The sequence below is a fragment of the Emys orbicularis genome, chromosome 13, assembly GCF_028017835.1.
Source record: "Emys orbicularis isolate rEmyOrb1 chromosome 13, rEmyOrb1.hap1, whole genome shotgun sequence".
In the NCBI taxonomy this organism is placed as follows: domain Eukaryota; kingdom Metazoa; phylum Chordata; order Testudines; family Emydidae; genus Emys; species Emys orbicularis.
The window spans coordinates 50,963,468-50,987,154 of record NC_088695.1 but is presented as its reverse complement, the minus strand read 5'-3'; the positions used below and the strand labels follow the sequence as shown (position 1 = coordinate 50,987,154).

Here is a 23,687-nt window from a genome sequence, read left to right as displayed (position 1 = left end):
ATAGAGGACAACATTAAAAGAAAGCTTGGTGATAGCTGAGAGGCATGGACGTAGAGGGTGTCAAAGTTGTCATTATTCAAACCCCTAGGCACCCTTGACAGAAGATACAAGAACAAAAAAGTGCTAAATAGAACCCTATGGTAATGCCAGCAAAAGTTGATGCAGTACATAAGTGAAGGGAATCCTTCTACATATTCAGAGGGGGCCAGGGATGTGATCAGATCAACTGGTAAGGCGAGCTTAGCAGTTGCATTTTATATGGATTGAATGAGACCTACAGAAATTTGTGCAAGTTACATAACTTAGTTTGCCAGTTCAGATTATTCTTTGATCAGTGCCCTACTCCTGGATTTTTTTGAAAGTTGGCAGTAGCTGGAACCAGCTTCTAATCAGATGCTGACCTAATGGTGATCCTTGTTTTTCACTTCAAAACTAGATTACTGCAATGTCCTCTGCCAGTAGCTTCCCTAAGAGTTTCAAGCGGACTCAGCTTGTGGAGAATGAAATGGTTCAGCTCTTGAGAGGGTGATTTTCTAAGAGTATATTATACCAGTGTTTCATACTTCTGAGTGCAGCTTCAAGTGCTGATTGATGTAAGTCTTGAGTGACATGGAACCCTAAAGATTGCTTTTCCACTATGTCCTGTCACAATGGCTAAGGCCTTGTCTTCACTACTGGGATAAGTCAACCCAAGTTATGCTACTCCAGCTAAGTGAATAATGTAGCTGGATTCGACGTAGCTTAGGTCGACTTACCCTGGTGTCTTCACTGCGCTGTGTCGATGGGAGACGCTCTTCAGTTGACTTCCCTTACTCTTCTCAGAGAGCTGGACTACCGGAGTCGACCAGAGAGCACTCTGCCGTTGATTTAGCGGGGCTTCACTAGACCCGCTAAATTGACCCGTTTCATCGATTGCATCAGCGTCGATCTCCCCGTAGTGAAGACAAGCCCTAATATCAGCAGGGTTGTTTCTGGTGTATTTTTCAGACCCAGGAAAAGGGTGTTCTCAGTCAAGTCCTTCACCAATGAATTCCACTCCTCTTGTGGTCTGCGAGTGTGATCAGCTTTAGGGTACAAAGTAAGATCAAGTACAACCAGATCTTTAATTGGTATTTTCCCATCAAAGCAGGTTCTGGGGTTTGTGAGGTCACCTTCTGAATTTTTTAAAGAAGGCAATTACTGTTACTTGTAACTATTGTGAGGTACCCAGATGCCATGACAATGGACATGTGTTAGATAGGATTTCTGACACCCCAGTCCTCCTCATAACTATAATATCTGGATGTTATAATGAAATACAAATTAAATTCAATACCATAGTTTTTATGGGAATTTACAGTAACAAACTGTCAGGTTCCGTTTCACACGCCATGTGTTAAATGCAACAGAGAGTCCTGTGGCACCTTTAAGACTAACAGATGTATTGGAGCATAAGCTTTCATGGGTGAATGCCCACTTCGTCGGATGCATCCACCCACGAAAGCTTATGCTCCAATACATCTGTTAGTCTTAAAGGTGCCACAGGACTCTGTTGCTTTTTACAGATCCAGACTAACACGGCTAACCCTCTGATACATGTGTTAAATGTTATTTTAGTAATTAGTATTTATATTAAATGGAGTACTAAGCTCAATATGCGCCCTAATTGTTAACTAGTTTCATGACTTACAGGGTGCAAGCAGAGCCGCTGAAGATGCTGAACGTGAAAGGAGAGAACGAGAGGAAAGATTGAGACATACACGAAATCCTGCAGTACGTGGTTTACCCTCCACTGCCTCTGGGAGGCTGAGGGGAACGCAAGACGTAGCTCCTCCTCCTCCCCTTACTCCAACTTCACATACTGGTAAGTAATCAAATTCCTGGAGCAGACTCATCTTGCAGACTGCTATTCTTCAGCTACTTCCTGGTTACTGAACTATACCATTTTGCCGTCTTTCAAAATCAACTTGAGTAATTAACCAGGATTAGGGAAATATTTTAGAAATATACCCTCTGTAAATGCTGTTCTTTCCATAAATTACTGGACAGGTTTTCCTTTCTGCTGCGCATAATAATTGCCTTGTACGTGCTAGTCTGATTTAGATTGTTGCCTTAAATACCTGCTGTGGTTTGGGAACAATTACACACTTTACTCACTCTAGAAGGATCACCTTTTCCAAGTGAACTTGTTCTCAGGACATTCCATTTATAAAGTCATTACATTTTTATGTGTTTTGCTGAGTCCCCACTTCAAACTAATAAATGTAAAAAAAATTGTATGTAAAGAGATTTTCCCTAGTGGTGATTTTATTTTAATTGTATACCAAAATGATTTTCTACTTATGTAAGGAATAACATAAGGTTCCATAGGCTTGATCTATTATTTTTTCCTTTAAGGCTTTGTTAAAGATTTAAATAATCGCCTAGTGTACTGAAGTTGGGCTTAGATCTTCTTTTATTGCACCTCAGCATAGTTATGAGAAAATAGATTTCCAGCACAGTGGCAAACTGAAATGACTTCAGATACACTTTGATCTTGCTGTTACATAACAGATCAGTAGTTCCGTACTGACTTCCACTTATTCAGATAATAAAATCAATTTCTTTTTCATGGCATTACCTCCATAGAACCTCACCGCAGAAATCATGTTTCAAGACATGCTGCTACTGCACATATTACAGCAGTAGTTGAAGGGAAACACAGAGCTCCCTCAAGCCCCATCCTCCTGCTGGAACCAACCTCTCCCTTTTTACTTCATATTACACAAACAAATCTCATTGTCAGTTTTAGGCTGAAAAGTTCACTTTTTCAAATTTTTGATATTTTAATTCACCTTTGGTCTTACCCAAAATTAGGAATTGCCAAATCAGACATGTAATCCATCTAGTTTAGCATTCTGTTTCAGACTGTAGTCAGGTTTCAGAGTGGTAGCCGTGTTACTCTGTATCAGCAAAAACAATGAGGAGTCCTTGTGGCACCTTAGAAAGTAACAAAATAAATGTGTTAGTCTCTAAAGTGCCACAAGGACTCTTCGTTGTTTAGACTGTAGTCAGTACTAGATGCTTCACAGGAAGGGGTGAGAAAGCCCTCAGTAGACAGATGTGGGATAATCTGCCCCTCTTCATTCTCTCCTCCTCCCCCCCCCCCCCCCCGAAAGTTTTATCCTATTCCCTAATTAACATAAGAACCTTTGGTCTACTGGGTCAGACCAAAGGTCCATCTAGCCCCCAGTATCCTGTCTTCCAATAGTGACCAATGCCAGGTGCCCCAGAGGGAATGAACAGAACAGGTAATCATCAAGTGATCCATCCCCTGTCACTCATTCCCAGCTTCTGGCAAACAGAGGCTAGGGACACCATCCCTGCCCATCCTGGCTAATAGCCATTGATGGACCTATCCTCCATGAATTTATCTAGTTCTTTTTTTAACCCTGTTATGGTCTTGGCCTTCACAACATCCTCTGGCAAGGAGTTCCACAGGTTGACTGTGCGTTGTGTGAAGAAATACTTCCTTTTATTTGTTTTAAACCTCCTGCCTATTAATTTCATTTGGTGATCCCTAGCTCTTGTGTTATGAGAAGTAGTAAACAACACTTCCTTATCTACTTTCTCTACACCAGTCACGATTTTATAGACCTCAATCATATCTCCCCTTAGCCGTCTTTCATAAACTGAAAAGTCTCAGTCTTAATTTCTCCTCATATAAAAGCCATTCCATACCCCTAATAATTTTTGTTACCCTTTTCTGAACCTTTTTCAATTCCAATATATCTTTTTTGAGATGAGGCAACCACATCTGCACACATTATTCAAGATGTGGGCGTACCATGGATTTCTATAGAGGCAACATGATATTTTCTGTCCTATTATCAATCCCTTTCTTAATTATTCCCAGCATTCTGTTTGCCTTTTTGACTGCCGCTGCACATTGAGTGGATGTTTTCAGAGAACTATCCACATTGACTCCAAGATCTTTCTTGAGTGGTAACAGCTAATTTAGACCCCATCATTTTATAGGTGTAATTGGGATTATTCTTTCCAATGTGCATTACTTTGCATTTATCAACATTAAATTTCATCTGCCATTTTGTTGCCCAGTCACCCAGTTTTGAGAGATCCTTTTGTAGCTCTTTGCAGTCTGCCTGGGTCTTAACTATCTTTAGTAATTTTGTATCCTCTGCAAATTTTGCCACCTCACTGTTTACCCCTTTTCCCAGATCATTTATGAATATGTTGAATAGGACTGGTCCCAGAACAGACCCCTGGGGGACACCACTATTTACCTCTCTCCATTCTGAAAACTGACCATTTATACCTACCTTTTGTTTCCTATCTTTTAACCAGTTACCAATCCATGAGAAATTGGGTTAAACTCTGAAGCACAAGTTTTATAATCCTTCCATACTCTTTAATATTAGCCATTATAACTCTAGATATTCTTTTTATCCATATAAATGTTTGCCCTCTTTCTGAAGTGTGCTAAAGTAGTAGCCTCATCAACATCCTGTGGCAGTTTCCACAGTCAAATTATGCATTAAACAAAAGAGCATTTCCTTATATCATTGTATGTCCCCTGTTCTTGTGTTATGAGATGGGGAAAACAGAAGCTTCTAATCTACATTCTCTAGACCATTATTTTATATACTTCTATCATGTCCCATTTTATTATCGGTTTCTCCCACAGACCTCCCTATGGTAGTGGCTAAAACCAGGGAATGTCTTTTAAAAAAAAGCATTTATCTCAACCTGTTCTGATAACAAATGAATGCCTCCAATCTAGGATGGAGAACACATTTAGGATCTCTGTCTGTGGTCTTCGGAAGCCTAACGAGCAGCAGCTCCACATAAATTTGCTAGAGCTGAGGGCCATCAGGCTGGCTTACAAATCTTTTCACCACAGATCAGAAACATAATTGTGTTGCCTCTGTTAGAAAGTAATCAGTCAAAGTGGATGGTTCTTTAAAATAATATCTGCTCTGCACTTGACACTTTAAAAAAAAAAAAAAAGTTGCTTACATCAAATGGAAGGGGACACATCATCCATCACAAGTGAGCATTCAGACCTTTGGTGGCTCATGTGAAGATCTGTTTGAGACCAAGCAGGGATCCCATGTGTATTAGACACCTTTTTTACACTGACAAGAAAGAGGTCCTCTTACACCTTTCCTCCACATTTCCATTCATTCTTGAAATATTTATGGAGCTTTGGCAGAAGAGACCCAGCATGATCTTAGTCTCACCAACCTGGACACAGCAGACTTGGTTATATCCGAGTTCCTGCATCTGTCCAAAGATCGATCTTCTCTTCCCTCTTCTCCCTGCTTCCTCCAATACAAGATTTCTTGTCACAGGAGAACAGCATCTGGTGCAACTGACTGCTGGTCCCTCAGCTAACAGCATAGCTCATAAAGCGACATCTGACAAAGTGGGTATTCACCCACGAAAGCTTATGCTCTAATATGTCTGTTAGTCTATAAGGTGCCACAGGACTCTTTGCGCTTTTTACAGATCCATACTAACATGGCTACCCCTCTGATACTTGACAGCATAGCTCATGAGTTTCTAGGGCTTGATGTATTATACTTGATCTGAGATCGAGACAGTCCTGTTTGTCTTCTACAAAATAAAACAGGTTTAAAGGGTTTATTGAAGGGTAGGAATAAATAATCAATTTTCCTAGTGGAAAGAGGTGAATAGTGGGGTCCCCCAGCGATCTGTATCTGTTCAACATACTAATGAATGATCTGCAAAAGGGGACGAACAGAAGTGGCAATGTTTCTGGACAATACAGAATTAATTCAAGATAGTCAAGTCCAAAGCAGACTCTGAGGAGTTACACAGGGATCTCACAAAGCTGGGTGACTGGGCAACAAGATGGCAGATCAAATTCAATGTTAAGTGCAAAGTAATGAACACTGGAAAAAATAATCCCAGCTATATATACATAGTGATGGATTCTGAATTAGCTATTGCCACTCAAGAAAGAGATCTTGGCCTCACTGTGGACAGCTCTCTGAAAACGTCCATTCAATACACAGCAGCAGTCAAAAAGGCTAAAAGTCTGTTAGGAACTATTAGGAAAGATATAGAAAATATCATAATCATAGAATCATAATGCTCCTACATAAATATATGGTGCGCCTACACCTTGAATACTGTGTCCAGTTCTGGTCACCCCATCTCCAAAGAACTGGAAAAGGTTCAAAGAAAAGCAACAAAGGTGATCAAGGATATGGAAACTTCCATACGAGGAACTAAAAAGATTAGGGCTGTTCAGCTTAGAAAAAAGGGGAGGGAATCTGATAGGTCTATAAAATCATAAATAGTGTGGAAAAAGTGAATAGAGGAGTGTTATTTACCCTTTCCTACATAAACCAGAGGTCACCCAATGAAAATAATAGGTAGCAGGTTTAACACAAACAAGAGGAAGTACTTCTTTACATGATGCACAATTAACCTGTGGAACTCATTGTCATGGAATGTTGTGATGCCCAAAAGTAAGTGTTTAAAAAAAAAAAAACTGACTAAGTTCATGTAGGATAGATCCATAAATAGCTATTACCCATGATGGTCAGGGACACAACACCATGGTCAGGGTGACCTCTTTTGTTCTTAAATCTTGACCTGGTCTTCTGTCCAGTTTAAATGAGTGTATACTTTTTTTTTCCCCTCTCTCTCTGCTGTGCTCTAATCCAACGCCTGGTTATTACATATAACTTAACTGCTGTTTCTGCCTACTGTCACTGCAAAAGGGATTTAGGTGTTTGTCCCTTACCTGGTGAAACAGTTAGTTTTTAAGACCTTAAAAAAAACAAAAAAACAAAAAAACTCCTCTTTAAATCCTGTTTAAAACTGTATTACAAGAAAGTTAAGTGATACGGCTAATACAGTCTTTCTCACAGCTAACGCCTCTCCTCGGCCAGTGTCTGGAATGGAGCGAGAACGGAAAGTGAGTATGAGATTGCATCGTGGTGCCCCTGTCAATATCTCTTCGTCTGATTTAACAGGCCGCCAAGATACTTCTCGCATGTCAACTTCACAGGTACAGAATAAACACCTTTTTATGGGAAAGGGAGGGGTTTAATTTGAGAGTACTTATTTTGATCAGGCTGTTGTACCTTCCTATGTCAGTTTACCAGTTTATCAATGGGATTTCATACTGAAGAATATTCACTTCCTTATTTTATAAAGGAGTTTAGAATATTTAGGTATGTAGTTCCTACCTTTTCGCTTTGTTGGAGGCACCACTCATAAGGCCTTTGTCTTACGATATCAGTTCAATATATAACAAAGTAAGAACTGAACAAGGGCAATTTTTTTGTTTAATCTCCATCTTTCTATTTCTTTGTGTACGCCCAGTGGCAAGCCTTTTAATGCCAGGGCTGTATTAAAGGCCTGGTCCACACTACCCTCCCACTTCGGACTAAGGTACGCAAATTCAGCTACGTTAATAACGTAGCTGAATTCGAAGTACCTTAGTCTGAACTTACCGCGGGTCCAGACGCTGCAGGCAGGCTCCCCCGTCGATGCCGCGTACTCCTCTCGCTGAGCTGGAGTACCGGCGTCGACGGCGAGCACTTCCGGGATCGATTTATCGCGTCTAGACAAGACGCGATAAATCGATCCCAGAACATCGATTGCCTGCCGTCGGACCCGGAGGTAAGTGTAGACGTACCCAAAGAGCCATATGAGAAGATGTTCAGTATACAGTAGGAGCCCAAAGGGTCGTGTGTGCTATTTGGTGGAACATATGCTATATATTTGTTTCACTAAAGCAGTCAGAACAATTTCCTATATTTGCATTAGACATGATTACAGGTAGTATAATATTCAGGATCTTAAAGGATCTTAAAATTATTTTAGTAATTTTAACTGCAGAATTCAAAAGTCTTGTGCAATCTAGAAAACATGGCTTGTGCATTTTAGTTTTGTTTGTTTTATTTTTTTGCTGCTGAGAGGATCTAATATTGTAGAAATATAGCAGTTGCTGTAATTCTGAGGTGGAAATATGATGATGCGGTATACTTAGTCAAGATAATTAAGTCTTGAACAACATTTTTTCTTCCATGTAATCTTTTACTTTTCTATTCCACTTCTGCCTTGTTCCTTCTTTCACTATATCTTTCTTGTTTTGATAGTATGTTTAAGGCTTCTACCTAGCTATCAGGTACCTTTCATTTATAACTTTTGGATTTTTCTCTTAACTCCCAGTACTCCTAGTTCCCATTTAAAAGTGTAAAAGTAAAATTTTCTTAAGTTTACTAGTCTTTTGGACATTTTGTAAACATTGGCTTATTTCTTCCCATCTGTGGATTTCTAGAAGAAACAAAACTGCTAATTGAGTATTTAATACTTATTTGACAAGCACATCATCACTGTCTTTAGTTAGAGTGACATAATTCTGTCAGAATTCAATTTGTATGCCTTCTGCAAAGTTCGCTGTCTCTCTGCGTTAATGGACTTTTTAACAAGGTTTGGAATTAACAGTAGCTTTTTAATTAGTGACATTAATACGCTTTTTAAAATGTATAATGCCATTGTTTTTCCTACACACACAGTTAAAATTCTGCCTAAACTGCTTTAGTGACTGTTTAAGTGCAACCTGTGTAGCATGGTGGTAGGCTATAGTGTAAATGGTCATACTGTGGTGGTGCTCACTATAGAATTGCCTTTAAATCAATACAGCATTCTTAGTGTATAGAGAAGATGAGAAATTCTAGACCCAACAAAACCTGTATCTTAAATTTTAGTATACACATGGCTTGTCTTAGGGTTCTCTAGAATACAAACTTATCTCCAGACATAGTTAGATTGTGGAGACTTCAGCGGTACATTTGCTTTGAAATATCAGTTATTGACACTGTCCTTCTATTGTTCAGGTAGTTTAGTTAATATTAGGGCTATCAATTAATCACGATTAACTCAAAACAAATTAACTCGATTAAAATAATTAATAGTGATTAATCGCACTGTTAAACAATAATAGAATACCAATTTAAATTTCTTATAACTATCTTTGGATGATTTATACATTTTCAAATATATTGATTTCAGTTACAACACAGAATACAAAGTGTACAGTGCTCACTTTATATTATTTTTTATTACAGATATTTGCACAGTAAGAAAGATCAACAAAAGAAATATTTGCAGTTCACCTCATACAATGGGGTGGGCAAACTTTTTGGCCCAAGGGCCTCATCTGGGATTAGAAATTGTATGGCGGGCCATGAACGCTCACAAAATTGGGGTTGGAGTTCGTGAGGGGGTGAGGGCTCTGGTTGGGGGTGCGGGCTCCAGGGTGGGGCCAGAAATGAGGAGCTCAGGATGCAGGAGGGAGCTCTGGACTGGGGCAGCGGGGGGGGAGGGCTCTGGGGTGGGGCTGGGGATAAGGGGTTTGGGGGGATCAGGGCTGGGGCAGAGGGTTGGGGTGCGGGCTCTGGGGTGGGGCTGGGGATGAAGGGCAGGGCCGCCCAGAGGATTCAGGGGGCCTGGGGCAAAGCGGGGGAGCTGCGGCACTTGTACTCACCCGGCAGCGGTCCGGGTCTTCAGCGGCATTTCGGCGGCGGGGGGCCCTTCAGTCGCTCCGCGGCTTCGGCAGCACTGAAGGGCCCCCCACCGCCGAAATGCCGCCGAAGACCCGGACCGCTGCCGGGCCGGGGCCTGGGGCAAATTGCCCCACTTGCCCCCCCGGGCGGCTGTGATGAAGGGTTTGGGGTGCAGGCTGCACCAGGGCTGCGGTGGGGAGAGAAGACTCCCTCCAGCCCTCTCTCCCCGTAGGAGCTTGGGGCCCGGTGAGAGGCGCCTCTCCCTGGCTGCGGCAGCTCTGAGGGCGCTGAGCTGGGCTGGGGGAGGGGTTCCTCTTCTCCTCAGCTCCAGTGGGGCGGGGCTGGGCTGGGTGAGGGGGTCCTCTCCCCCACAGCTCGGGCGGGGCTGGGCTGGGGGAGGGGGTCCTCTCCCCACCTGCACGGCCCTTGAGAGCCTGCTGCACAGCTGTGCAGCTTACAGGGAACTTAGAATGTCACCTGGAAGTGAGAACACGCATTCACATGTCACTCTTGTAGCTGGCGTTGGAAGGTATTTAGGTGCCAGATATGCTGAACATTTGTATGCTCCTTCGTGCTTTGGCCAGAATTCCGGAGGACATGTTTCCATGCTGATAACGCTTGTTTAAAAAAAAAAAAAAGTGTTTAATTAAATTTGTGACTGAACTCCTCAGGGGAGAATTGTTCATCTCCCGTTCCGTGGTTTTACCTGCATTCTGACATATATATCATGTTACAGCAGTCTTGGATGACGACCTAGCGTATGTTGTTCGATTTCAGAACACTTTCATTGCAGATTTGACAAAACGCAAAGAAGTTACCAATATGATATTTCTAAAGATAGCTATAGCACTTGACCCAAGGTTTAAGAATCTGAAGTGCCATCCAAAATCTGAGAGGGACGAGGTGTGGAACATGCTGTCAGAAGTCTTAAAAAAGCAACACTCCTATTTGGAAACTACAGAACCCGAACCACTATAAAAGAAAATCAACCTTCTGTTGATGGCATCTGACTCAGATGATGAAAATGAACGTGCATCAGTCTGCACTGCTTTGGATTGTCATCGAGCAGAGCCCTTCATCAGTATGGAAGCATGTCCTCTGGAATGGTGGCTGAAGCATGAAGGGGCATACGAATGCAACTCCAGCTAGAAAAGTCCCATGCAAATGCCTGTTCTCACTTTCAGGTGATATTGTAAATAAGTGGACAGCATTATCTCCCAAAAATCTAAATAAATGTGTTTGTCTTAGTGATTGGCTGAACAAGAAATAGGACTGAGTGGACTTGTAGGCTCTGAAGTTTTATATTGTTTTATTTGAGTGCAGTTATTTAAAAAATAATAATTATAAGTTGCACTTTGACAGTAAAGAGATTGCACTATAGTATTTGTATGAGATGAATTGAAAAATATTATTTCTTTTGTTTGTTTTTTACAGTGCAAATATTTGTAATAAAATTAAGTGAGCATTGTATACTTTATATTGTGTTATAATTGAAATCAATATTTGGAAATGTAGAAAACATCCATAAATATTTAAATAATGGTATTCTGTTATTGTTTAACAGTGCAATTAAAACTGAAATTAATTGTGATTTTTTTAATGTTACAATTAATCACAATAAATTTTTTTTTAATTCTTTAACAGCCCTATTTGATATACAGGAATATTGTTATCTGGGAAGTAAATTCAGCTGTCATGTGGCATTCCACTTTGTTTTGCTTGCAAATGTGTCAAATTTTGAGATGCTAAGTGCTAATCAACATTTTCCATTTTTAAAAATGAATTTAATGATCTGGGATTTTATAATAGAATTAATGAGTTCAGAATTAATTGCAAATACGTTTATTTTGAAAGTGAACTTGAAAGGCTTTCTCCCTACCAAAATCTTGCAAAAATTGGACATTGCAAACAAAAAAAATCAGTTCAGAGAGCTCTCACTTTACTTGGCTTTAGAAATACACTAAACTGTAGCAGGGGAAACTATCCTCAATGTGGATTTTGGCAGTAGAGTGAAGGAGGGAGTCAAAGATGACAAATAATTGAGAGGGTTGTAGATGCGGGAGTCAGTACTCTGCACATCATGCATCTCATTGAATGAGCCAGGATTATGCAAAACACAGCTTCATTCAGTCCACACTGATCAAATTCTGTAGCAAAGGAGGCAGCATTCCTCTGGGCTTCAGCCACAGACACTACAGAGCTCTCTTTCGCTCTCACCATTGAACTTGCACACTGAATGGGGAAGTGGAAAACTTTCTATTTATGGATGCGTGTAATAAATATATAAAGTAATAGCTACTCTTAATACATTTTAGAAATAGTTGAGTTTATAAAATCTTTATTTGGACTGTTTTTTGTGTTCCTCCACTTGTAAAACCAAACTCTCTTAATATCATTACTCCCACAGATCTCAGAGTAAGAGGGAAATATATATTTTAAAGCCTCTTTTAAAATTACCTTAAATTCTTCACACACAGAAATTTTATGACTTTTAAAGTCTGATATGTCAGGACCCATCCAGGTTTTAGAAACAAGTCCTGTTTATCTGTTTTGAAATCTGAGAATGGTCTCCATTTTTAGCTCTGAAGGGCAAGTTACTGAACTTTGAGTCCCAGATCACTGACCTGTCTCCTGGTCCCTTTAGTTTAAAGCAGGGGAGGGTTGGAGTTGTACAGTTGGGGAGAGGGAGGAGGTGCTTTTTCAGCAGATTGGGAGGAAAGAAAGCAGCTATTTTGAGAAGTCTTAAATTTGGATTTGTATAAATCCTAGCTGAGATAGTGAGCGTAATGTAAGTGAGGTGGTTATAGCTGGACATTAAATACAGCTTATCATATAGCTTTCACTGCCCCATATGTGATGATTTTATTATGTTCAGAGATTTGGCAAAGTATAGTTAATATTGTTAAATCCCTTGGAGGTCCTCAGATGAAAAGATGATTGTCTTTTCTAGCCCAATAGGCATTATTTCAGTATTTACTCAGTGTTTAACTCTCAGATTTGATAGAATTTGAGATTCTTTGTAACAGTCGACATAAAAGCAAGTAATTAGTGGGGGGAAATTGCAGTAAGTGGTGTTTTATTCTTACACTCAGACATGTAAGGGAATATCTTGCTTGTAATGAAGGAATAAAACTCCCGATGGTAAAGTTTCAGTGTTCTTAATCCTGGTGTGGTTAGTAATTCATTCCAGTTCTTTAGGTGGCTGTAGTTATGGAATGTTTGGCTCAAATTCGTGCATTGCATTTTTCTAAAGCATTTCTGTATTAAAGTACAAGGAGTATAGTAACATAATCCTGTTACATCTAGAGTTTTATAAATATAAGGCCCTATTCTTTCCAAATGGATCCATGTAGATATTGGGACTTGACAGCCTGGATACATGAATCCCTTTGCAATTTTGGAGCCAAAGGGAGTATAGAAAAGAATAATCTATTTTCATACCATGGTAGCTAGCCAAGGATTTCAAACTTTGTTTAAAAGTCCCGTGGTTTCTCAGTCTATAAACTTATTTACTTTAGTGCATAGTTTAAAACATTTCAGGTCTCCGTTAAACTTCAAACATATTTAGCATTTATTGAATTTCACTGATCTCAGAGACTTCCAAAATGTTTTCAGGTATTTTAGATTTGAATCACACTTTTGTAATGTAATATAGATGACACTACAAGAATAGTTAGGGAAAATGTTTAATATCAATTTCTAATATAAATATATATCATATACAATATTTGAGAATGTGAATATCTTGAACCATCCAGATTTGTTGTCAGTTTCCTCATTGATAATTCCAGACACAAGATGTTCTTCAAAGCATGTATTTAAGATTATCTTATATATGATTAAGGAATCCTGCCTTTTAAATTGCTGATTGTTCCACTTTTGACACTGAAAAATTGGATTCAGGTTGGTGGTGATAGCTCCAAAATAAAGCAGGAAGTGTTAAAGGTTCTCATTTGCACTGACACTACAGAAATAAGTTTCAGAATTTTTTATTTGAATAGTGAATCATGTCTTAGTTTAGGGGAATTTTTGTTTTCTAACTGTTACAATCCAACCAGACCAAAAGAGATTTTTTCCACATTTAACTTCAAAGGTGCTGAATCCTTTTTATAGAAGATAAAATAAACTTGATTGGGTATTTGGGATCTTTTTGATCAGGAAAATGTCCCATGTCTCACCTCAGTCAAGGGTTCTCCAGGATGATGTTGCCAGTTACTTTTTAGGTTTTTTTAGCTGTAAGAGATGAAGATACCTGGATATCTGGAACACATAGGTATGTGTTCTTCAAGTAGTCTGTACACATCCCCACTCCTGGGATGCACCAATGGTGCTGCCTGGACCAAAATAACCTTCTAGTAGCAGTGCTTGTCAGAGTGCTCTCACACACATGCTGCCCCTCCTCTCGCTGCTACACATATTTGGAGTGAATGGCTATAAAAGGGGGCTTGTCCCGCCAACCACCTCAGTTCTTTCCAACCCTGATAGCAGACAAAACAGGAATCTGGCCATCTCCCCCAACCTGCATTTGATGGAACAGATCATTCCCAGTGCTGTCTTTAGTTTATTATGTAGCAATTTTAATTTCTTTCTTTTGCTGAGGATTTCACAGGGGCTCAGATCCCCCAGTTCCCAACTGTAGAACCGAAGACCACAAAGTTGGGGTTCAAGAGATGTGCCTTTTGCCCTGCTATCTTTCCTATTTCAGATGCACATGTGAATTGTTTGGCCTTCTTGGAGGAAGGTCATTCACTAACTTAATCCTCTATATGCAGCAGACTGACCGCCAGGGCTAGCAAAAAGTTTCAGCATCAACTCCCAAGCATTGCTACTGGAGGAAGCATTAGCAGCTAAACTTTCTGGCTCCAAGTCAAGGGATCCACAAGTGTTGGAGACCTGATTCCCTTCTGACAAATGATGGGTCCAGAAAACCCAACAGTTCTCTGGTGCAGGTGTCTATCTTCTTAACTGGAGCCAGTCCTAAGGTGCCAGTCAATGTGAATCCACTTCATTGGATCATACTGTGGAGAAATCCCTAGCCTCACAGGTGTCAGACTTTGCTGAAAGAGCCAGACTACGAGAGCATGCCATTAAGGATCTTGTTCCTTACAACAAAATCCAAAATTGTTCCATCAAGGTGGAAGCCAGAGGCAAATCAAATGGTGATATAGAGGACCAAGGTTGTAATATAGAGCCATACCCTGCCCCTGATCCAGGGCCAACAGTTAGCTTGAAAATTAATCAGAAGCTTAATAAAACATATATTGCTTCCTTCAAACTGTAGGTTATTGCAAGCGCCATGATTCAGTAGCCATCTTTTTGTTCTGTGTTTATTCACTAGTATTTCTAGTTCTTCCTGTTTATTCCCCATACCTCTTGAATTAGTATAAAGACATCTAAGATAATAATTTGATTTTCCCTCTCTGTTCCCTCTTGTCTCTCCTTTATCCTTCCTATAATTGACCATGCTTCTCCCCTTCTCCCCCCCCCCTCCCAATTCCAACCCTTTTCCCAGGTGTCCATGTTTGTGATTTACTTGTAGGCTTTTATCTCCTGTCCCCATTAAAACTAGTTTAAAGTCCTTCTCACTAGGTTAGCCAGTCTGTATCCAAAGACACGCTTCCCCTTCCTTGGTAAGTGGACCCCATCTCCATTCAGCTGTCCTTCCTGGAACAGTAACCTGTGGTCAAGGAAGCCGAACCCCTATGTATAGAAGAGTGTTAAAATACCCCTAAATCCTTAATGAAAAGCAACAGAGCACTCTCTATGGCTTGCCTTAGACATACTCTCATATTAGAAATCTGTAGATCTGCCATTTGGCATCTAGATCAGTTGCTCAGTTGGTAAGACTACTGCAATCCTTGACCAGGCATTCTCATCCGACCATGCAGAGGGAGGAGCACTACTTGCCAAATTCCCAAGAGTGGGAATATACCAAAAAGGTACTCTTAAGAAGAAACGAAAGCTACTCACCTGTAACAAGGGTTCTTACAGATGACCTCTGCACATTCACACTCCCAGCCCACCTTCCCTTCTTGGTTGGAATGCTGATTTCAACTACATCAATCTGGGCAAAATTATGGAAAAGCTGCTACAGGTTTCCATTAATAAAGAATTGAAAGAAGGCAATATAATGCTAATCAACATGGTTTTATGGAAAATACATCTTGTCAAGCAAATTTTATTTCATTCTTTGAGATGTTCGGATGATAAAAGTAACTGGATAGATGTAATATACTTAAACTTTTGTAAGGCATTTGATTTAGTACTACATGGCATTCTGATTAAATAACTAGCCCTATACAACAACAATGAAGCACATGTTAAATGGATTAAGACCTGGCTAACTGACAGATCTTCAAAAAGTAGCTGTCAGTCGGGAATCATTAAATAGAGATGTTTCTAGTAGAGTTCTGCAGGGATCAGTTCTAGGCCCACTGCTATTCAGCATGTAAGTTAATGATCTGGAAGTAAATATAAAATCACTGTTGATAATTTTCAGATGGCACCTGTCCAATTTATTTGAATATTAACATTTGATAGACATGCCTAGTCTGTAAAATATGTGTATATAGAGATTTCACTCAATTCAATGACATCACTTGACACAACATATTATAGGCACTGCAAACTCTTGTAATGATTGTTTGATATTACATGGCAATTTTATTAATTGTAAACTAATTAATAAAAACGTCCTCAAATATTTTAAAGCATTTTGGAAGAATTGCAGATAGCACAAATGTTGGCAGAATGTGGTGAGGACAGGGCAGTCATACATAGTTATCGGGATCGCGTGGAAAGTTGGGCCCATTCCAACAAAATTAGCTAAATGCAATGTCATATATCTGGGCAGAAAGAATGCAGTCCATACCTAAAGAACAGGGGACTGTATCCTGGAAAGTCGTGACCCTGAAAAAGGATTTAAGGGTCATAGTGGAGTTCAGTATGAGCTCCCAGTATGATGCTCTGGCAAAAAGTCCTAACGTAGTCCTTAGATTTATAAACAAAGGAGTAGGAATTAGGAGTTGGGATGTGTGTTTACCTATGTATATGGCATTGATGAGAGTGATACTGGAATACTTTGTCCCATTTTGGTGTTCACATTTCAAAAGGAGAGGATGCAGACAAAAGCCTCAAATGATTTGAGGGATGGAAAAAATGCCTTACAGTGAGAGATATGGAGCTCAGTCTGTTTAGCTTATCAAAAAGTTCAAGAGGTGACTTGATCACTATGTATACAAGTTCCTTCATGGGGAGAAAATACTTGCTACGAAAGGACTCTTAAATCTATCAGAGAAAGGCATGAGAAGAACCAGTGACTGGAAGTTAAAGCCAGACAAATTCAAATTAGAAATAAGGCACAATATTTTAACAGTGAGGATTATGAACTACTGGAACAAACTACAAAAGAATATGGTGGATTCTCCATCTTTTAATGTCTTGAAATCCAAGACTGGATTCCTTTCTGGAGGATATGCTCTAGTTAAACACAAGTTAATGGGCTGCACAGAGGTAACTGGAAGAAATGGCCTGTGTGAAGCAGGATATCATACTAGATGAACTAATGGTCTCTTCTGGCGTTAAAATTAATCTATGAACTTTGGATCTGAGAAGGTGGTGGAAGTACCTGAGGCAGTCAGAATGCCATCCTACCTTTTATAGCTACACCCTTTGAGTCTTAAGAGTAGTGATGGAAGGATAGTGGGTGCATGAGCGCTCCCATGGGCACTGCTGCTAAAATTTCCAGTCCAGACTGTACAATCGGGCACATCTCAGGCGAGTGAATGTGCAGAGGTTGTCTTGAACTCCAGTAACAGGTCAGTAACCTTTGCTTCTCTTCATACAGGGCTCAATTCTGTAAGACTGTTTCAATGGAACTTCTCATGTGCTTAAGTGCTTTGCTGGATGCAGAGTGCATAGCACCTTGCAGGATCTAGCTCTTGCACAACTCCTATTTATGTTAATAGTAGATTGAGAATTTCTCTCTGTAGTTGGGAGGAAAAGGTTTAGAATACTTAAGAATAAAGGAATAATGGAATAAGTCTCTTTGACAAAGGAGAATGTTTTTAAATCAATGGCCAGCACTGGCAATGAACAATCTGTGTTATTACCACTTTATTGGACTAAAACAGAGGCTGGAACAAAAATGCACTCCCAAAATACAGTTCACTTCCTAATGAGAGAACCTTTATTCATATGTTAATCTTTATAGGGATCATTTTCTACATAGCTCCTCAAACCCTGAGCTTTCAGCTTTCTTTGAGGAAGAATGTTTTTGTTCCTTTTAAAATAGCTATTCGTATAGAAACATGTCTCGTAGCAATCTGAAATTAAAGTCTTTGGAAAGTATATGTAGGTTCAACTGCAAATTTAGGTTGGATTTTGTAGTCAACTTTATATATTTGGACAGTAGAACTGTTACAAATTGCTGTCTTTTCCCCCCCACCTCAGAATAGCATTCCCTTCGAACATCATGGCAAGTAGCTGCTCGTCTCCTCGTTGGAAGGCAGCACTGGGTGAGTCCCTTCTTGTTAGACCCAAATCTTTTTGGATGGGGTGGGATTAAATCCTGTGGAAACATCAGATTTGGCTCTTCCTCCTCACATTAACTCTTACAATTGTACGCTTTATCTCTGTGCCCTATGCTCAGATGTCAGGTACTTGACATGGCATTAGGATTCCTTCTGACTGTAAAAGTAAACATCCTTCCAAGAGCTGAAGTATTTACTACTATTCTTCCTAAATTCTTTAGCAGAATTAATTAAAATTGGTGATTTGGGAAGACCCTATGGCTATTAAGGCATTGCTAATAAAATAAGCAGACCATCAACTCTAAACCAAGTCTATCCTAGAACCACTAGTCACACCATAATTATGCTCACAATCTCAGACATCCATTCTAAACTAGATTGATCTTTTAAAATTATGAAAACAGATTACTTGTTCTGAACTTGTCATGGAGAACAAAATTAACTAATTCAAGTAAGGCTTTATCTTGGCATGAGTGGAACAAGTTATTAAAGTAGCCTTCATTTTTCTATATTTTTAAATTCTCTTCCATCCCTTATGAGCTGCCAGAGATTAAAAACATTTTCAGATGAACTTTTCTTTAGTGTAGCTGAAACATGAGCACCTTGAATATAGGCAGACTTGAACTTGGACACTCAAAATCCTTTGCCAGTGGATAGTGAAATAATTTCTGCCTTTGTGCGCAGTTTTCTAGTATTTAAGCCAATTGTGTTTTAGCAATAGAAACATTTGTGGGTCAAAATCTGTACCTCACTGTTGAAGGATACTGACTCTTAAATTATTTTAGAAGCTGCTTCTTTGCTTTGCTATATATTAAAAAGGCAATCCTATTTTTCTGTTCCTTGTTAAATTCTGTAGTTCTTTCCACTGCTTTACTTTCTCTATAAAGCTCCAGCTTGCACTAATCCTACATCTGCAGTTGGTGTAGCATCCTTCTCTTCCTCTTTTTTTATTAAATTTTCTCCAGGTGTTCTGTGTACTTGGCTGACTCCAGAAGCTTCTTCTTTCTTAAATTGTTGTTGTAATATTCAAAACTGTCTGCAAATGATGGTTTACTTCTTTAGAGCCCCAATCATTAGGGCTTACTCAAGCAAAGCGCCCATTGAAGTCCAATACAAATCTTGCATGAGTTACGACAGCAGGAAACCAGCTGGATCAAGATCTTGTCTGTTGTGCTTGACCTTTATGTGCCAAAAATGTGGTAGCTACTTAAGACTCTGCTTCTCTATCTTAGAGTGATATTGCTACTTTGACATTTGTAACTTCTTAAATTAAATGTACTGATGTGTGATGCCTTTAACTTTCTGTGGGCAGAATGTTACTTAAGACAAACTCAAGCTAAGTAAATAATATTGTGAAATGTGTTTAATATGGCATCACCAGTAAAAAGCCAAAGAGCTCTATTTTTTTAAACATATTTTTAACTTTATGCTTCGATATGGGTTTCTTCAGCCTTGAATCACCATCAGTTTTATTTTGAGAGCTCAGCAGTTTAATCTGGTTTTGTTCTTTTTTTGCATGCATGTTTTTGCTCTGATTTGTTTGTTCTTCAAACTCACTGTTTTTGCTGAAGAGGTGCATTTCCTGTGTTAACCTTAATACAGAAGGAAAATGCAGATAACGTGATGTGGCTACAGGTAGGTATGAAATAGCCTGTGTAGTCCATTGGATTATAGATTCTAGAAAGATCACTTTTTCTTTTAACAGGGTTTTTATGCCCAGATGTTTTGCAACAAGTGGCTGAAACAATTTTGGTAGCACCATCTACGTGCTAGTTAAAATGACTTGTGCTGATGTTATCTTGTTCTTTGGCTCTGATAGATTCCTGCTCGTGTGACTACCAGTGTTCTCCAGTCTGCTGTGCACCGATGAAAATAATTTTGCCATAGAGGGCAGATACTGCATGGCTGATCGCCTATGTTACCAATGGCTTTACTAGCAAAAATACCCCAACCTAGAGCAGAAACATTACAACTGGAGCTCTCCATGCCACTTACAAAGAGATACTTGCAGGAACATGGACAGACTCCAACAGGTGCCATTAAAAGAGGCTCTTACAAGAAACCCAATGACCTTAAGTGAACTCTGTAGTAACAGGGCTGGAAAAGGAAGAGATGGTTTACAGAGTTAACCGCCTGTTGTTGAATAGCCATTTCAGTTCTCCCTCCACAGGTGGCAGACTTTACCCCTTTTTATTATTCTACTGTAACTATAAATCTTTTACCTGGTTGGTTTAAGAAAATTTTATATCATTTTGCTAAGATGATTGGCTTAATTCTGTGTAAAGAATTCTGTCTTGCTTTTGTCTGATTTAAAAATGTCAAATATGAACAATCCTGAATTAAAGACAATGACTTGAAATTTCTTGTAAAATTTAGTCTGGCAGGGAATATGTAAATTAATTAAAACCATCTGATTTTATTTAAACTGTTTACTTTTTTTTGTATGGTCCCATTTGGGATGTGGGGTGGGGGAGTTCTCCTGAAATTTTTTTAATATGCATTAGTTTTATTACTTTGCTTCTTCCACATTTTAAATGGAACTCTCCATGAAACACAGAAACATTTTTGAATTTTTACTCTTCTCTAATACAGTCAGAGAAAACAAAAGATACTGGACAGAAGTGTCTGGGCTCTTTAGAGATGGTGATATTGATAGATAACTTATTCCTAAAGAATGTGAAGAATAAAGAGGGAGAAGGGCTCTGATATTTGAGGAATTTGTTGGAGTTTAGAGATGGTAAGCATGGCATGTGTTTCTCCTTCATTTGAGAAGGAGGATTGTGTATAAAACACTCTTCCTTGGTAAGATCTAGTTTTCTACATTGTGAGATTGGCTGGTTTGAAGACAGTTGCAAGTGGAACAAGAATTACTGCCATTGCAGACTGAGTGAATTTGTGTACATTTGCTTCAGCATCCACATACATAAAAACGAGTAATTCTGGTCTGCTGTGTATTACCAAGACTCAAAAAGGAATTATAAACAAAATATTCCTGCTGTGAAATCCTGAGAACTGATTCTCAGGCGTGAATTACATTCGTGATATAATACAAGTTGTATATTTCTGGGATTGCTATTCTTTACCTGGAGTTAAATGACTTGTTCATATGCCTCGAATGTCCAAAATAAAAAGTGCTCTTGGCAGATGTCCCTATTAAGGAATATGGAAGGATCTTTACATTGTTTCTAACTTAAAACATTTTCATAAAGTAATGCTAAATATTTTATCCTTGCAGGAACTAGAAAAGTAGAATTATTAGTCATATTCAAGCAAAGTAATGTCAATTTCCCTCTTGAAAATGAAAGTGCAATACATAAGTGTTATTAGAAAGATTCCATCCTATTTGGAAACATAGGCTAAAAACAAATCCATTAATGTTTTCCTTGTGCCTCAAACTTTGTTACGATAGTTTTTATTGTTCCAGAGTTTTGCAAATTCCTTTTCTATCCAAAATCCACGGACTAAATCTGTCAGTCATTTTTCTTGAGATATTTCAGAATGCTAACTAATTGCTTGTGCTTGCTCTAGATCTCATTGGGGGAAACCTGTGTTTTGGGGGAGTGCAATGGAAAGGTTTAAAAGTTTGGTCCATGGATAATTTTGCATAACAGAATCCCTTACTCAGTTACTGTAGATTTCAGGACTTAAGGCATGTGCACTACCATTTGTACAGTTCTACATTTCACTGTGCTTTCTTTGTAAATATGTGTGGTTAATGATGTAACGTTAGAGAGACTTACAAAGGCAGCCTTTTTTTCCTTCCTCTGTATCCAGAACCTTAAATTGCTGTACTGTACTTAAAAGCTGACTGATGCAAATTTCTAGAATTGTACTTGGTTGTGGGCTGTTCTTGCCCTTTCACAATAGTTGTATCCCATCACCTGTAAAAATTAGTTAGAATGTCTGTATAAACCTGTGTATTGGTAACCAATATCTCGGAACACCTCATTTGTACTATCACTGTATTTGTGTACTTTACCAATTGTGTAAATAATAAATTCATAATGACTTCTACTTTTTTCTTAGTGAAATTTGTCTTTTTAATGGATTCTCAGCACATACACAGGCAAATTCCATACTACTGAGGACATGCAGAAATCGAGGTAATACTGAAACGTTAGCGAGAAGATTGTGGTGTGTACTCCACATTGGAGTACTCTGGCCTAAATTTAGACTAACCATACATTGGGGGAGAACACAAAAGGCCCTCACTCCTGTGCAGGGATTAGTCACAGTCACGTTCAGTCCTTCACAAATGCTGAGCATTGAAAACTAGTGCCTACAATGATATCTTTCTTAAAGGTAGGGAGGGGGCAAGGACAGTGTGATGGCCATCTTCCCTGCACTGACCAGCAAAATTGGGTTGGCATGTCTAGGGGAAAGTATATATTGAAAGTGACACATGCTCCCAGAAGTGTGGTGACTGCCTCAGCCAGCTCTGGGGGAGGGGACTTCTGCCCCAATCTAGTCTTTTCCTACTGCAAGTGTTGATTGAAAAGCCATGATTCAGCTATGGGTTTTTGTAGGTTTAGAGGGCTATGTCAGCTTATACCAACTAAGGACCTAGCCCAGAGTATATAACACTTAGTGCCTGATCCAATGAAGATGATGGGGAAAAGAGTAACAAACCAATAACTGCAGGTAGACCATGAGACAATAAGGACCTAACTGTATAGTAGTAGCCTATTTCTTCTCATTGAAATGAATGCCTTTTTCCCCTAATGGTAAAGTATTATTTATTTACTATAAATATAGTAAACTAATATAGTTTGCTTCAGTTTACAGTCTTATAAAGAGAAGCTTTTTCCAAGTGTTCAGTATTCGTTGTTCTTTTATCAAGTATAACCGTGTATTGATATGAAGCTTGGGAAAACAATTGTTGAGCTGTAAGACTTATAACTGAGTGGTAGGAGCTGTAGGTGAAAAGATGGAGGATGTTTTTTATATAACTACTAATAATAATAGCTAGCTCTTATAGAGAGCTTTTCAGCAGTAGACTGCAAATGCATTAATGTATTTATCCTTGCAACACTCCTGTGAGATAGAAAAGTATTTCCCCCATTTTACAGATGAGGAAATGAGGCAGAGAGAGGCCAAGTGACTTGCCAGAGGTCACACACAGGAAGTCTGCTGTGGCATAGAGAATTAAACCTGAGTCTGAAGAGTCCTAATAGTATGTATGTTAGTTCTGAGGCAGATGTATTACAAACCACTGTTTTCTGGCATTTAATCTTCAAAATGATAATTATTCACAAGTTTCTTCAGGTCATGTGTGTCACTGTTGAAAGAATTATTATGTTCCGTCAAAGCCTGGAAAGGTAGGCTTTACTTTGCACTTTCATAGCTGAAATGCATTATTTTAAAAAAATCCAGCCTTGCCATGTATGTAGTACTCCATGGGAACAATCTCCTTTGACTTTTTTTTTTTTTTAAACATTGACTTGGGCACCATATATACAGCAAGCATAACCAAACCTAGTGGTAACTGGGTTCCCAGACTCTTATAGGGCATCAAGGATCTTAAAAATAGGTTGTTGCAGTACTGACATTTTCCCCCTCAGTCATCCAAGACCGAGAGACACATTTTTGATACGGTCTCCCATGGTATTCTTGCCAGCAAGTTAAAGAA

The 23,687-nt window shown here is 39.2% G+C and overlaps 1 protein-coding gene across 3 annotated transcripts in view; it reads left to right on the top strand.

The window, feature by feature from the left end:
- Nucleotides 1-22,073, top strand: part of CSNK1D (casein kinase 1 delta) — a 52,082-nt gene extending 30,009 nt beyond the window's left edge. For 2 of the 3 annotated variants that reach the window (XM_065415104.1, XM_065415102.1), the window contains 3 exons: nucleotides 1,672-1,843; nucleotides 6,882-7,021; nucleotides 19,878-22,073. In XM_065415104.1, the coding sequence (XP_065271176.1) occupies nucleotides 1,672-1,843; nucleotides 6,882-7,021; nucleotides 19,878-19,928 (363 nt within the window). In that variant the 3' untranslated portion in view covers nucleotides 19,929-22,073. Of the gene's footprint in view, nucleotides 1-1,671; nucleotides 1,844-6,881; nucleotides 7,022-17,978; nucleotides 18,044-19,877 lie in introns of all 3 variants that reach the window. The other variant, XM_065415103.1, reaches the window with a different exon arrangement.
- The last annotated feature ends 1,614 nt before the right edge of the window (nucleotides 22,074-23,687 follow it).